Genomic DNA, 12500 nt, shown 5'->3' with positions numbered 1-12500 from the left:
ATCATGAATTCTCTTTCTCTCCAATCGGAATTTGCAAATTTTTTTTGTTTTTTGTGTATGTGTGTGTGTGTTTTTGTGTGTAGAGGGAGCATCTCTCTCTCTCTTCCTCTTTTTATTTTATTTTTCTTTATTCTTCTTTTTTCTTATTATTTCTTTTTTTTAATTTTTTCTATTCTTTTCTCCCTTATATTACGAGTTCTAACATCTCGAACACTTAATCAGAGTTTGATTAGAAACTAGATCGTTTCTGGGTTTTAGTGATATGAAAAGAGAGAGAGAGAGAGAGAGAGAGAGAGAGAGAGAGGGCAATATAGTATTGACACTATGTTTTAATATTATCTCGATTCAGAGAAGTAATAAACTGTTAAATCCATACTGAATGATGCACCGTGGTCGTTCCTAAAGCTGTTTACGTAGAAACATTACTATCGACGAGTGGAGAAGTACAAATAGACGAATAAGCCACTGAATGTTCTCTTCGTCTCTTAGAGAAGTATCGATTCTCTCTCTCTCTCTCTCTTTCTCTCTCTCTCTCTCTTTATCTATCTCTCTATTTTATATAGATCTTTCAATGGAAAAACGACGTTGCATTTGGTGTATTAGATGTAGACGTATATCGACGAGATATCACTTGGGAAAACGGATAAGAGATGAACGGAATTGAGATAAAAGAAAAATTGCTTTTTAAAATGAAAATCTTTGGGGGGAAAAAAAAAAAAGAAAAAGAAAAATTGCAATTTTATCGGATAATAAACCCCATAAACATCGTCATTAATAATAATCAAATATTAAATTAAATTATAAAATTATCCATTTAACGATATCGAAATAGATGATTTTTTTCATAATATCAAAAGTTTTACTCAAGTATCATGATATTATTCAAGAATTCACACGTACAAAAATACATACATACGATATAACGAATTTTATTAATTCGTTAATTAAATGTAAAATTGTAAAATTATTAACATCGAAAAAAAAATTCATTCTCCCTTTTTGATATTTATTCAAAACGATCTCGCATATTAATATTATCATCATCATCATCATCATCATCATCATTATTATTATTATTATTATCATTATTACTCAATCCGATCGAATGTTCGATGATCTTTCTAATGTAATATATAATATATGATTAATTCTATCTCGTTATTTTCTATAAAATAAAACATAGATATTCTAAATGCACCTTTTGATCATTTTAAAAGTTTTATATCAAGAATGAAATCTCGTTTCGAATTTAAACGAAAGGTAAAACGAAAGTATTTCTCTCTCGATAGTTCCCTCGAAACGATCGAATTCTATAAAAGAGAGAAAGAGAGATAAAGACAGACAAACAGACAGACAGACAGAGAGAGAGAGAGAGAGAGAGTAAAAGGGAGAACGAGAGATAGATACAAGTAGGGAGAGGGAGAGGAGGGAGTTTTCGGTAAACGGGAAGCTAGCAGCAGGAAAGGCTGCTCGTTATCGTTCGTCGAAACGAGCGAGAAGCAACCACCATCGAAACAACGATTGTCGACGGCCTATCGTGCTTCTCTCTCTCTCTCTCTCTCTCTCTCTCTGTCTCTCTTTCTCTGTCTCTCTTTCTCTCGCTCTCTCTCTCTCTCTGTATCTCTCTACAAGCAAAAGTTTAACGTTCATACCACGGAAAACGGCTTGGCGGAGGGAGGCTCGATTTCGAACGAAACGAATAGAAGATAAGCTTCTAGACGTGACTTCGAAGTTGCGTTTTAGTGACTTCCGGTTTTCCAGTTTACGTTACATTTCACAATGGTTTCCTTTTTCCGTTCGATATTGCAGTAAAACGGAGAGATGGGTGGAGGGTGGGAGAAAAGAGAGAAGGTAGAAGAAAGAGGAAGAAGAGGTGGGGAGAGGGTGGAAAAAGTAGAAGAAGAAAAAAGGAAGAAAAGGAAAGAAAATGAAAAAAGAAACGGGAGTGGGGAAACAAAAATGATAAAAAATACAAAAACATTGCTTTTACCTTCCCATCGTATATATATATATATATATATATATATGATGTACGCGCGTACAATTGCGTACGTGTGTATATATACATATATATGTATGTATGTATGTATGTATGTATGTATGTATGTATGTATGTATGTATGTATATATACGTATAATAGAAAACGTAACATGAGAATTTTTGAAAGAGTTAATATTTCTCGTATTTCCGTTTGGAAATTTGTACCATTTTTACTATGTAGATACATATGAAAGAGAAAAAGAGAAAGAGAGAGAAAGAGAGAGAGAAATAGTAATCAGAGTGTAATCACATTCGTTATTTTTCCATCGATGGTTTTATTTACGATGTTTTCAGTCGAAGCGGACGTAAATTAGACTAAAAGCCATGCCCAAATTAGCGTCATGTTGCGTATAAATCCATTAACGTCGTTCGGACCTTCAATCTCTCCCTCTCTTTCTCTCACACATACACACACATATTATCTCTCTCTCTCTCTCTCTCTCTCTCTCTCTCTCTCTCTCTCTCTTTCTCTCTCTCTCTCTCTCTCTCTCTTTCGATACCAAGTACTATAAGCTTTTTCTCGATTCGAGGGTAACTGAATATCCCATTGGGATCATCACACATACATAAATGCGCATACATGTATATAATAACATCTATATATGGATATACATACATGCATGCATATTATGTACCTACATTTTTTTTCATCTCTAATTTATATATATTTTTATTTATTTATATACATATATATATATATATATATATATATATGTATGCATGTATGTGTGTATGTTTGCGTACGTTCAAAAAGAAATCTTTTTTTATATAACACCATAAATTATTAATTTGTTTGTTTGTTTATTTGTTACAGGCATTCCTTGAAATGGCTGACGAGAGTGCGGCTGCAACGATGGTCACGTATTATGCCTCGTGCATAGCACAACTTAGAGGCAGAGCCGTTTACGTACAGTTCAGCAATCATCGTGAATTAAAAACGGATCAGCAGGCGCACAGCAACAACGCGGTCAGTAGCCCTACAAATGATGAGGCCAACACATCTAAAGTCAGTATTACAATCATACTATATCTAATATTTCTAATAGCTAATTATTATTATTATTATTATTATTATTTTAATATCTTTTTTGTTTGTTTCTTGCCTTGCTTTTAGCTTGTTCGTTCATTCGCTTTTCTTTATTTTATAATCTAATCATTTTCTAATGAACTTCTTAAAGTCAATTTTTTGGCTCGCTAATAATCTTATATATATATATATATATATATATATATATATATATATATATATATAAGATTAAAAGAAAGATTAAAAATAAATCGTATCACCGGTAATGTAACGTTAATGAAAATAATAATAATCGATGCTTCGAGATAATCTTTTTATTTCTTTTCTCTTTTTTTTTTTCTTTTTTTTTTTTTCTTTTCTCTCAAATAATGCAAGATAATGTTTGGACATTATTAGTCCAATGACTAGTCCAATGATTAGTCCAATGACTATCAATGAATATTTAAATTTAATAAAATTAAATTAATTAAATCGGTGAAAAAAAAAAAGACAATTTGTAAAAATTATTATCAATTAGTGAAAAATCATCAATAAGTAAAGAGAGATCGTATTATCATCCACCATATTATGTTTGCCATGACACGAGTTATTATCGACAGACAGAATCCTTCGTTACTCGAGGTCGTCGTTTTAACATTCTAACGTTGTCATACGCGTTTCGTACGCGATGTCAGCCATTTGGCTCCAGGCGGCAAGTTAATCCAAACATCCACGTCTGCGCGTTACCTTATAATTAACGTTCTCATGATTTATGAACGATCCCTGCGGCAACGAAAACGAGCTAGGGATAGAGTATATATGTGTGTGTGTGAATGTGTGTATGTGTGTAAGAGAGAAAGAGAAACAGAAAGAAAGAGAGAGAGATGTATAGAACATCAATGTATGTTTATATACATATACAAACATATATATATATATATATATATATATATAAATAAATATATGATGTGATATATGTATATATACATATGTTGTTCAATAGCATCGATTAAAATAATTAAAAAAATAAATATCGACATTTAAAATTTTCTTAAGGAGAGATATCGTGAATGATTTCAAAAAAAAAAAAAAAAAAAAAAAAAGAAAAAAGAAAAAATAAACAAATAAATAAAAAGAGAAAAAGAAAACAAACAGATAATAATCGTCGATTGAATTAATAATCGTTATTACTTTTATAATGTAAATAGAGTAAAAGGTTATAAATGTCGTCGAAATAATTTTTATATAAAAGATTGACGTTTAAAGGGTACGAATTTCCATGAGACACATTGTCAGAGTCACGAGAAGTCTCAAGGAATTGCCGAACTACTTTCCCCATGTGGTTATAATGTTGGTAGTGGTGATGGTGAATGGTAGTGACGGTAGTAATAGTAGTAGTAGTAGTAGTTGTAGTAGTAGTAGTAGTAGTAATAGTTTCTCTACAACTTCCATGAAACGGACACCGATTCCTTAGGGAATCCTTCTCTCTCTTTCTAATCCTTACTTTATACTATACCTCGCTCGTTCACTCATTCACTCATTCATTCGCTATTCTCTCGAAGGACGTAAATAATCTAGTGAAGCTTTACTTGCTTAATGGCCGGAATAAGAGGGAAGGTATCTTAAATTGACTCTTAAATTCAAGGATTTACCGTTTGCCACGTTTACGAGTATTTTGGTAAAATAAATTCTTTTCACGTTCGAGAGACATATGTACGTATATACGTGTATATGCACTCCTCCCTCCATCACCCCCCCCCATAAGTCCTTCCTCCCTTTACCCTTTACTTTCCAACGTATCTCTCTCTCTCTCTCTCTCTTTCTCTTTCTCTTTCTATCTATTTATCTTCCTATATATATCTCGAACGTCTTCCATATCACTAAAAATTTCCAACGTAAATTCGATATTTTTCTCGATGAATGAGAAAGATAAAAGAGTTTACGTAGACAACACACACATACATACAAACAGAGAGAGAGAGAGAGAAAGAGAGAGAGTTATGTGCGTTTGGGCGTGATTTTTCATAGATCGTATACTTATATCCATAGTGTCAACTTATTCCGAATAAATCGAAGAATTTCAAGCATTTCGTTTTCATCTTCTTTTCAATGTGTTAAGAAGAACGATTTTGGGGTTGGGAGGTGGGGATGAGATAGGATGGGAGGTGGGATGAGGGTTGATGGAGATAGAGGTAGGTGAAGAAGTGGTAGGTGTGAGGGGTTCTGAAGACGGGTGATAGAGAGAGGGAAACGGCGGAGTTGAAGGAGGAGAAGGTGGAAGAGGAGGAGGAGAAGGTGGAGGAGGAGGATTGCTTCAAAAGATTCTGAAGGATGGTAAGAGAAAAAGGTTTTCTTCTAGCTACGAATTCGCCACGGTCAAATGATTTTTCACCCTGCTCTCGGCATCGCGACTGACAAACGACGCCGAAAAAGCAATCGCCGTGAAAGCCTCGACGACTACTTCTCCCTTAGTATATGTGAACCAAGGTACAAGATATTCCTGTTAGATGTTCTCTTGAGTTATATATATATATATATATATATATATATATATATATATATTCTTTTTCGAACAAGTAGATATTCTTCTTTGAAAGACGAAGATGAGAATGTAGGAAAGATAAGATAAGATTAAAAAAAAAAAAAAGAAAAGAAAATAAATAAAAAATAGAACAAAACAAAACAAAACAAAAAAAAAGAAAAACAATAGAAAAGAATAAACAGATGAATAAGAAGATTGAAAAATAATATTGGAAAAAGATTGCTAAAGGGGATTTTGTCTGGTTGGAGGACCGGAGGGTCAAGCAACGTTAACGCGTTGCACATCATCAAATGCATAGGATAAAAATATGTTAAGTAAAAAGTGCACGCGTTCGTTTAATAAAGACGACGACAACGATAGAGACGACGGACTAAAATGGTGGTGTGTGTTAGTGTAGTGTAGTAGTAATACGATCGTGTTAGTGTGCAGGCACGGCATTGTTTAGTAATTAATTTAGAACGGAGCTTACCGTGCTCTGCAAGCTCTATCGACCCCCGCCCTCTCCTCTCACTTCTACCTCCCTTACCCCTCCAACCCTTACCACTAACCGCGAACCGAGTATATACCCACTACCAGACTGCACACGCTCGTTAGAATTTCCTTTCCCTTTTTCTCTCTCTCTCTCTCTCTCACTCTCTGTATATATGTATATATATATATATCTATCTCTTTCTATCTCTCTGTTTACCTCTATTTCTATCTCTTTCTCTTTCGTTCGTCACTCACATAAAACACTCTCTTTCGAACGCTTGTTTAAAGAACCGTAAAGAGCTTTCTATCGCAATCTGTGCAAACCTTTACAGTGGATTAAGAGGAATTAAAAAGGAATTTTTCCCTGTGATCCATCCTTTTAAATGGACTTAATGAACAACAATTATTTCTCCTTTTTTTTTTCCTTCCTCTCTCTCTCTCTCTCTCTCTCTCTCTTTCTCTCTCTCTCTCTTTTTTCTCTTTTTCTTTTTTGTTTCTTTCTTCTTTTTTCTTCACATCTCAATGGAGAAAGTCAGTCGATCCTCATGGTATTAAAGTAGACGATGGCGTCAAACCGATTACACGACGATCACGATTTGATAATTTTATAACAATCGATCGTTTTGTTAGAAAGAAATTTTATAGTTGTTTTTTTTTTTTCTGTTTTGATTATATAAAAACAATAATTTTTCTTAGATTTTAATTTACGAACGAATGATACTTATCATTATCGTACGAATTTCAAGTCTCGAATTGTGTCAAATCGTCCCGATCGATTTTGCAACAACTTTGTCGTAATTTTAGATTAAAAAAAAAAAAAAAAAAAAAAAAAGAAATGAAAAAGAAAAAAAGAAAAATTGTATCCTTATTTAATCTTCGTTTTTCTTTTATAAATTCGATTGATCACTCTCGATGATATGTAATATTTAAACGAAAAAAGATTTATATATATATATATATATATATGTATATATATATATAAATTTTTGTTTTATCTCAAAGATATTATCTCTCGTTGAGGTAACCAATTATCTTGTTGTACTAAAAGAAAAAAAAAAAAAAAAAAAAAAAAAAGGAGAGAAAACAAAAAAAAGGAGAAGAAAAAGAAAATGGAGATGTAACGAGGGTGTAATGGCATACGTAACGACAACGCGTATTCGGATTAAGCGACGTCGCGTACGAGATGAAACAAAAAAAGAAAAGAAAAAAGAAAAACAATAAAGAAAAGGAAATAAAGGAAAAACAAAAAAGATAAAAAAGGATCAAAAAGAAAAAAAAATAAAAGAGAAAAGTAGAGGGGAAAACCATCCTCGACTTTTCTCTCTTGTAGTATAGCGAAAGGGCACGTTGAAACGCTGAGCCCCGGCAAGAAAATGAGCCAACCCCTTAAAATGGCTGCTACGAATATAAACGTCCATATAAATTCAGGAAGTGTACTGTAATTCGGCTATTGTTCTTCTTACTCTGTTCTTCTTCCTCTCTTTGTGTACTTAATAATTAATATCTATGCGAAAGCACAAGAAACTATCCGGTTTGCCTACTCACTCACTCTCTCTCTCTCTCTCTCTCTCTTTCTTTCTCTCTCTTTCTTTCTCTCTCTCTCTCTCTGTGTTTTTTCCTCTACTTTCCTTCTAAAATTTTTTTTCTTTTTCTCTCACTCTTTCCAACCATCTTTTCTTCATCCGCAAGTACGACGACTTCTTACTTTCTCGCGAAATCCGAGATTAAAGCAGCTCTTTTCTTTCCTTGTGTTTTCTTTTCTTCTTCTTCTTTTTTTTTTTCTTCTTATTTTTTTCTTTTTTCCTTTCTTCTCTTTTCTTTAATTTTTTTTTTTTCTTTCTTTTGTCTTCACAAGACTATGCACGATGGTTTTAGATATATTTTTTCTTTTCCAAAAGCTCCATGAAATTCTTCTCAAAGAGAGAGAGAGAGAGAGAGAGAGAGAAAGAATGAATCGAATTAATTTGATTAGAAATTTTCTAATTTTTTTTTTTTCTTTTCCTTTCGTCCGAGGATAATTTTCCCACAAAAGAAATAATATTCAATTTTATTTCAATTGACAAATTGAAATCATGAAATGTTCTTCAAATATATTTATATATTTGTCCTTAGTAGTATTCTTCCTTTCATACAACGAAAAAAAAAATATATATATATATATATATATATATAAAGAAAAAAAAGAGAAGTTTGCTCATACATTTTATACGAAATATTATCGTGTTGGTTCATTTATTTAATTATTTTTTTTCTTTTCTTTTCTTTTCTTTTCTTTTCTTTTCTTTTCTTTTTTTTTCTTCGTTTGCACATAATTAATTCTTCTAAAAGTCTTCCTTATCATCGCCTCGTTCATGATTCTTTCATTATGAATTACAAAATTAAAATATCTCTTTCTCTCTTTCCCTCTCTTTCCATCTCTCTCTCTCTCTCTCTCTCTCTCTCTCTCTCTCTCTCTCTCTCTCTCTCTCTCTCTCTTTCTCTGTACATTCTTTCTGTCTCTATCTCTCTTTTCTCTCGTTTGCTATCTTTTCACGTTAAAGACACATTCGTGTGCGCGAACACGCTCGTTGTCGAGTGGTGGCGAATTTAGAAGGGTGGGATTCGGAGAAAGAGAAGGTGGGGTTAAGGGTCACAGCTCGACGTACTCGTTAGTCCTTTTTTTACGAGCGGACACGCGCATAGAAAAGTTATTGCAAAAGGGAAACATTTGAATGGCTCGACGTGTGGGATATGTCTCTCTCTCTCTCTCTCTCTCTCTCTCTCTCTCTCTCTCTCTATCTATCTTTATTTCTCTTTCGCTTAAGCTTCTACGCTTAAGCGAATAGAGAATTTTTAAAATTGTCTCTGGACAAGTACCATGGAAATTCTGTAGAAATATGTATCTGCGTATGTAAGTATATATGTATAATATATATATATGTGAGAGAGAGAGAGAGAGAGAGAGAGAGAGAGAGAGAAATACGTGTATTTATATTATTCAAAGTAAAAGAATTTTTTATCCTTCGTAGCGATTAAATATATTTCTATCTTTCATTTAAATACGATAATAATATCGATAACATAAGTGAATGAGAATTAGTTAGATGCGATTATTTAATAGTAATCTATATTGATGATCAAGAAAAATAGAGGCTAAGAGAGAGAGATAAAGAGAGAGAGAGAGAGAGAGGTAGAGAGAGGGAGAAACAAAAAATAGCAAAAGGTGTAGCGAGAGAAATTAAAAAAAAAAAAAAAAAAAAGAAGAAGAAAAAGCAACTAATATCAGGTTCGTTTATTAATCTTTTTTACGCTGATAAACGTGTGGGATAGAGAAGGGAAAGGGGAAAGTGGAATTGTACCGGCCCCCATAGTAATCGCTCGAGAACGTCGTCGAGTTTTTGGAGGATGGCCTTAAGCATGATAAAGGAAGGGTAAAAGCGGCGGCCCCAAAGAAGTTGAAGAGGAAAGAGAGAAAAAAAGAAAACATGAAAAGTAAAAAGAAAAGTAAAAAAGGAAGATGAAGTAAAAGAAGCCGACAAAAATTTAAGGAGACGAAAGAGTGGAGGGGAGGAGGAAGTTGAAGAAGAGTTGAAGAGAAAAAGGGAGAAAAAAAAGACAGAGCGAGAGTGAGAGAGAGAGAGAGAGATGAGGTTGGATGATGTAAGGAAAAAGGAATGGTGAAAGAAAAAACCAAACAAAACAAAAAAAAAGAAGAAAGGTGGAGAAAATGGGGGGAAAGGAAAAGAAAGGAAGAAGAAAAAGTATATAAAAAAAAAAACAAAAAAAAACAAAAAAGAAGGGAAGAAAGAAAGAAACAAGAAAAAAAGAAGAAGAAGAAGAAGAAGAAGAAGAAGAAGGTAGTGTCGAGATAGGATGAAGAAAACAATGTGTCGTCGGTGAAACAATGCAGCGTGTCGTAGATCACCCAAGACACCCTCCATTAAAAATATTACGCCATCTTGTCCATATAGCCATCGAGCGAAGGAGCTAAGCTTAGAGTAAGGTTGAAGTAAGAGAGAGAGGGGGGGGAAAGGGGAAGGAAAAAGCTAGGGAGAGAGAAAAAGAGAGAGAAAGAGAGAAATAGTAGGGGTTATCTTATGCGTGTAGCCACGAACAGCAACAACCCTTCTTCTTGGTATACCACTATGGCAAGCTTTTGCTCCAAGCCAGACCCCTAACGTAGCTCCTGCGACAGGTCCGAATAACAATGTGCCATTGTTAAACCTACATCTACTGTATCGTACCTCTGAAATATTTAAGGATAGGAGGAGCTAACCGTAGACGGCTTTTGGTGTAGCTACTGCTGCTGCTACTGCTGCTACTGCTGCTTTTGCTGCAGCGGCAGCTGCCTCTGATGCTTCTTGATACTGGTTGGTGTATGCCGCTCCACGAGGATCGTCGCTTGAACGTAAAAAAAGTCTTCTCTTTTTCACGCCACCATAGAAAAATGTATTCCGTTCGTCGAATTTTATCTTTTATTTTTATCCCTCCCTCTCTCTTCTCTGTTTATTTATGTATTTTTTTTTTTTTTTATTTTTTTTTTTTGTGGTCGAACAAACATGGACCATCTTCTTCTTCTTCTTCTTCTTCTTCTTCTTCTTCTTCTTCTTTTTCTTCTTTCTCTTCCACTTGTTCTCCTTTCACATTTCATTGTGTAGATCATTTCGATCTAATCAATTCAGACTTTAGTCTTCATTTTAAAATCCAAGAGGAATTAATAATATCCAAATGAGAAAGAATGGATAAAAAGAATCGTAACGACGTATATCCAGAGATTTCTATCTCTTATCTTCTTTAGGATAGACTAAGGAGAAAAAAAAAAGAAGGATAGGTATGAGAGAGTAGAGGGTGGGAATGAATCCTCAACGATAATATTTCTTATATACACATACACACACAGAGGGAGAGAGAGAGAGAGAGAGAGAGAGAGAGAGAGTCATGTCGTAGTATTGTCATAAAAAAAAAAAGCAATTTCGATTTAACTTACGATCGAAGGTGGGGAGAAGGGAGGTGGATGATCATGAATTCTAACAAACTCTGCACGTTCTTTAAACTCCACAGGAAAAAAAAAAGAGAGAGAGAGAGAGAGAGAAATAAGAAGAAAGAGATAAGCGGAAAGAAAGAAAAAGAGATGGACGATAAAGGATTGGGCCGATCGTTCTCAATCGCATTCGATGAATGAAAAAGAGAATGAGAATATTCGTTACATTCATCGAAATGAATTTGTCATGATCAATTCCTTTTTCTTTTCTTCTCCTTTCTCTTTCTTTTTTCTTTCCTTTTCTTTTTTCATTTTTACTTTTCTCTCTCTCTCTCTCTCTCTCTCTCTCTCTCTCTCTCTCTATCTCTCTATCTCTCTCTCTCTGTTTTTCTCCCTACATTATTTTGCTTTTTTTTTTTCAACTATCTTCCATTTACTATCACTTTGCATAAACGATATTAGTTCAAAAAAACAGCAGAGAAAGAGAGAGAGAGAGAGAGAGAGAGAGAGAGAGAGAGAGAGAGAGAGAGAGAGAAAGAGAGAGTTGCGTTCGTAAAGTTCGAGCAAGATAGAACGAGTATGTAAAGAAAGAGACAGATAGAGTGGATGGAAAACTGATTATTTTGACTGAAGGAGAGAGAGAGAGAGAGAGAGAGAGAGAGAGAGAGAGAGAGAGAAAGAGTTCATATAACCCTGGTGTGCTGTCACTCCATCATTTTGACGGGACTCGAATCCCACTCGTAATGTTGTCCAATAATGAACGCCCTTATCCCCTCTCCTTTCCCACTCCCTCTCTCTCTTTCTCTCTCTCTCTCTCTCTCTCTCTCTCTCTCTCTATAATTTTTATTCTTAACGAATGAACCACCGACATTAAAAGAGATGATGTAAAAAGAAGAGAAAGAAGTAGAAAGAAGGTACAAGAAAAAGAGATAAAAGAGATAGAAGAAGAGGAAAAAGAAAGAAAAAAAAGAAAGAGAGAGAGGGAGAGAGAGAGAAGAAAAATCAGGGAGACACACCAATGGTATTTTTCTTTTTTTTTTTCTTTTCATTTCTTTTTTCTTTTTGTTTTTTTTTTTTCTTTTTTTTTGTTTTTTTTTCTTTTTTTTTTTTTTTTTTTTCGTTACCTTTCGTAGAAGTGCGAAAAATCTTTTTCAAACATAATGGAATCCCAGGATGCATGGACTTCATTATCTCAATCGTGGAATAAAGTTAGAGAGAGAGAGAGAGAGAGAGAGAGAGAGAGAGAGAGAGAGAGAGAGATAGAATAGAGTGTGTAGATATAACTGTATGATTGAAATCGATCGAAAAATATTTTTCCTTTAATCATACTTTTTCATCTTCGACTAATACGAATTTACGATACCTCGATAAAGTCGATTGTATTCTCTCTTCTGATATTTGAATAATTTTGTTGGATGAATGGATGAGAAAAGGAAAGAGAAAGATAAAGATAGGAGAGTTAGTATCGAGGAGAAAAAGA

General features: G+C 33.9%; 1 protein-coding gene across 15 annotated transcripts in view; it reads left to right on the top strand.

Annotated features, from left to right (window-relative positions):
• heph (polypyrimidine tract-binding protein 1 heph) overlaps positions 1-12500 on the top strand; it is a 442781-nt gene that overhangs the window by 367976 nt on the left and 62305 nt on the right. For all 15 annotated transcript variants that reach the window (XM_085660477.1, XM_085660475.1, XM_085660474.1 and 12 more), the window contains one exon: positions 2856-3047. In XM_085660477.1, coding sequence (XP_085516603.1) covers positions 2856-3047 — 192 coding nt within the window. The remainder of the gene's footprint in view (positions 1-2855; positions 3048-12500) is intronic.

The sequence above is a fragment of the Vespa mandarinia genome, chromosome 12, assembly GCF_050613455.1.
Source record: "Vespa mandarinia isolate Hongniang chromosome 12, ASM5061345v1, whole genome shotgun sequence".
In the NCBI taxonomy this organism is placed as follows: domain Eukaryota; kingdom Metazoa; phylum Arthropoda; class Insecta; order Hymenoptera; family Vespidae; genus Vespa; species Vespa mandarinia.
The sequence above is the reverse complement of the archived record's forward strand: the minus strand, read 5'-3'. Positions and strand labels throughout refer to the sequence as shown.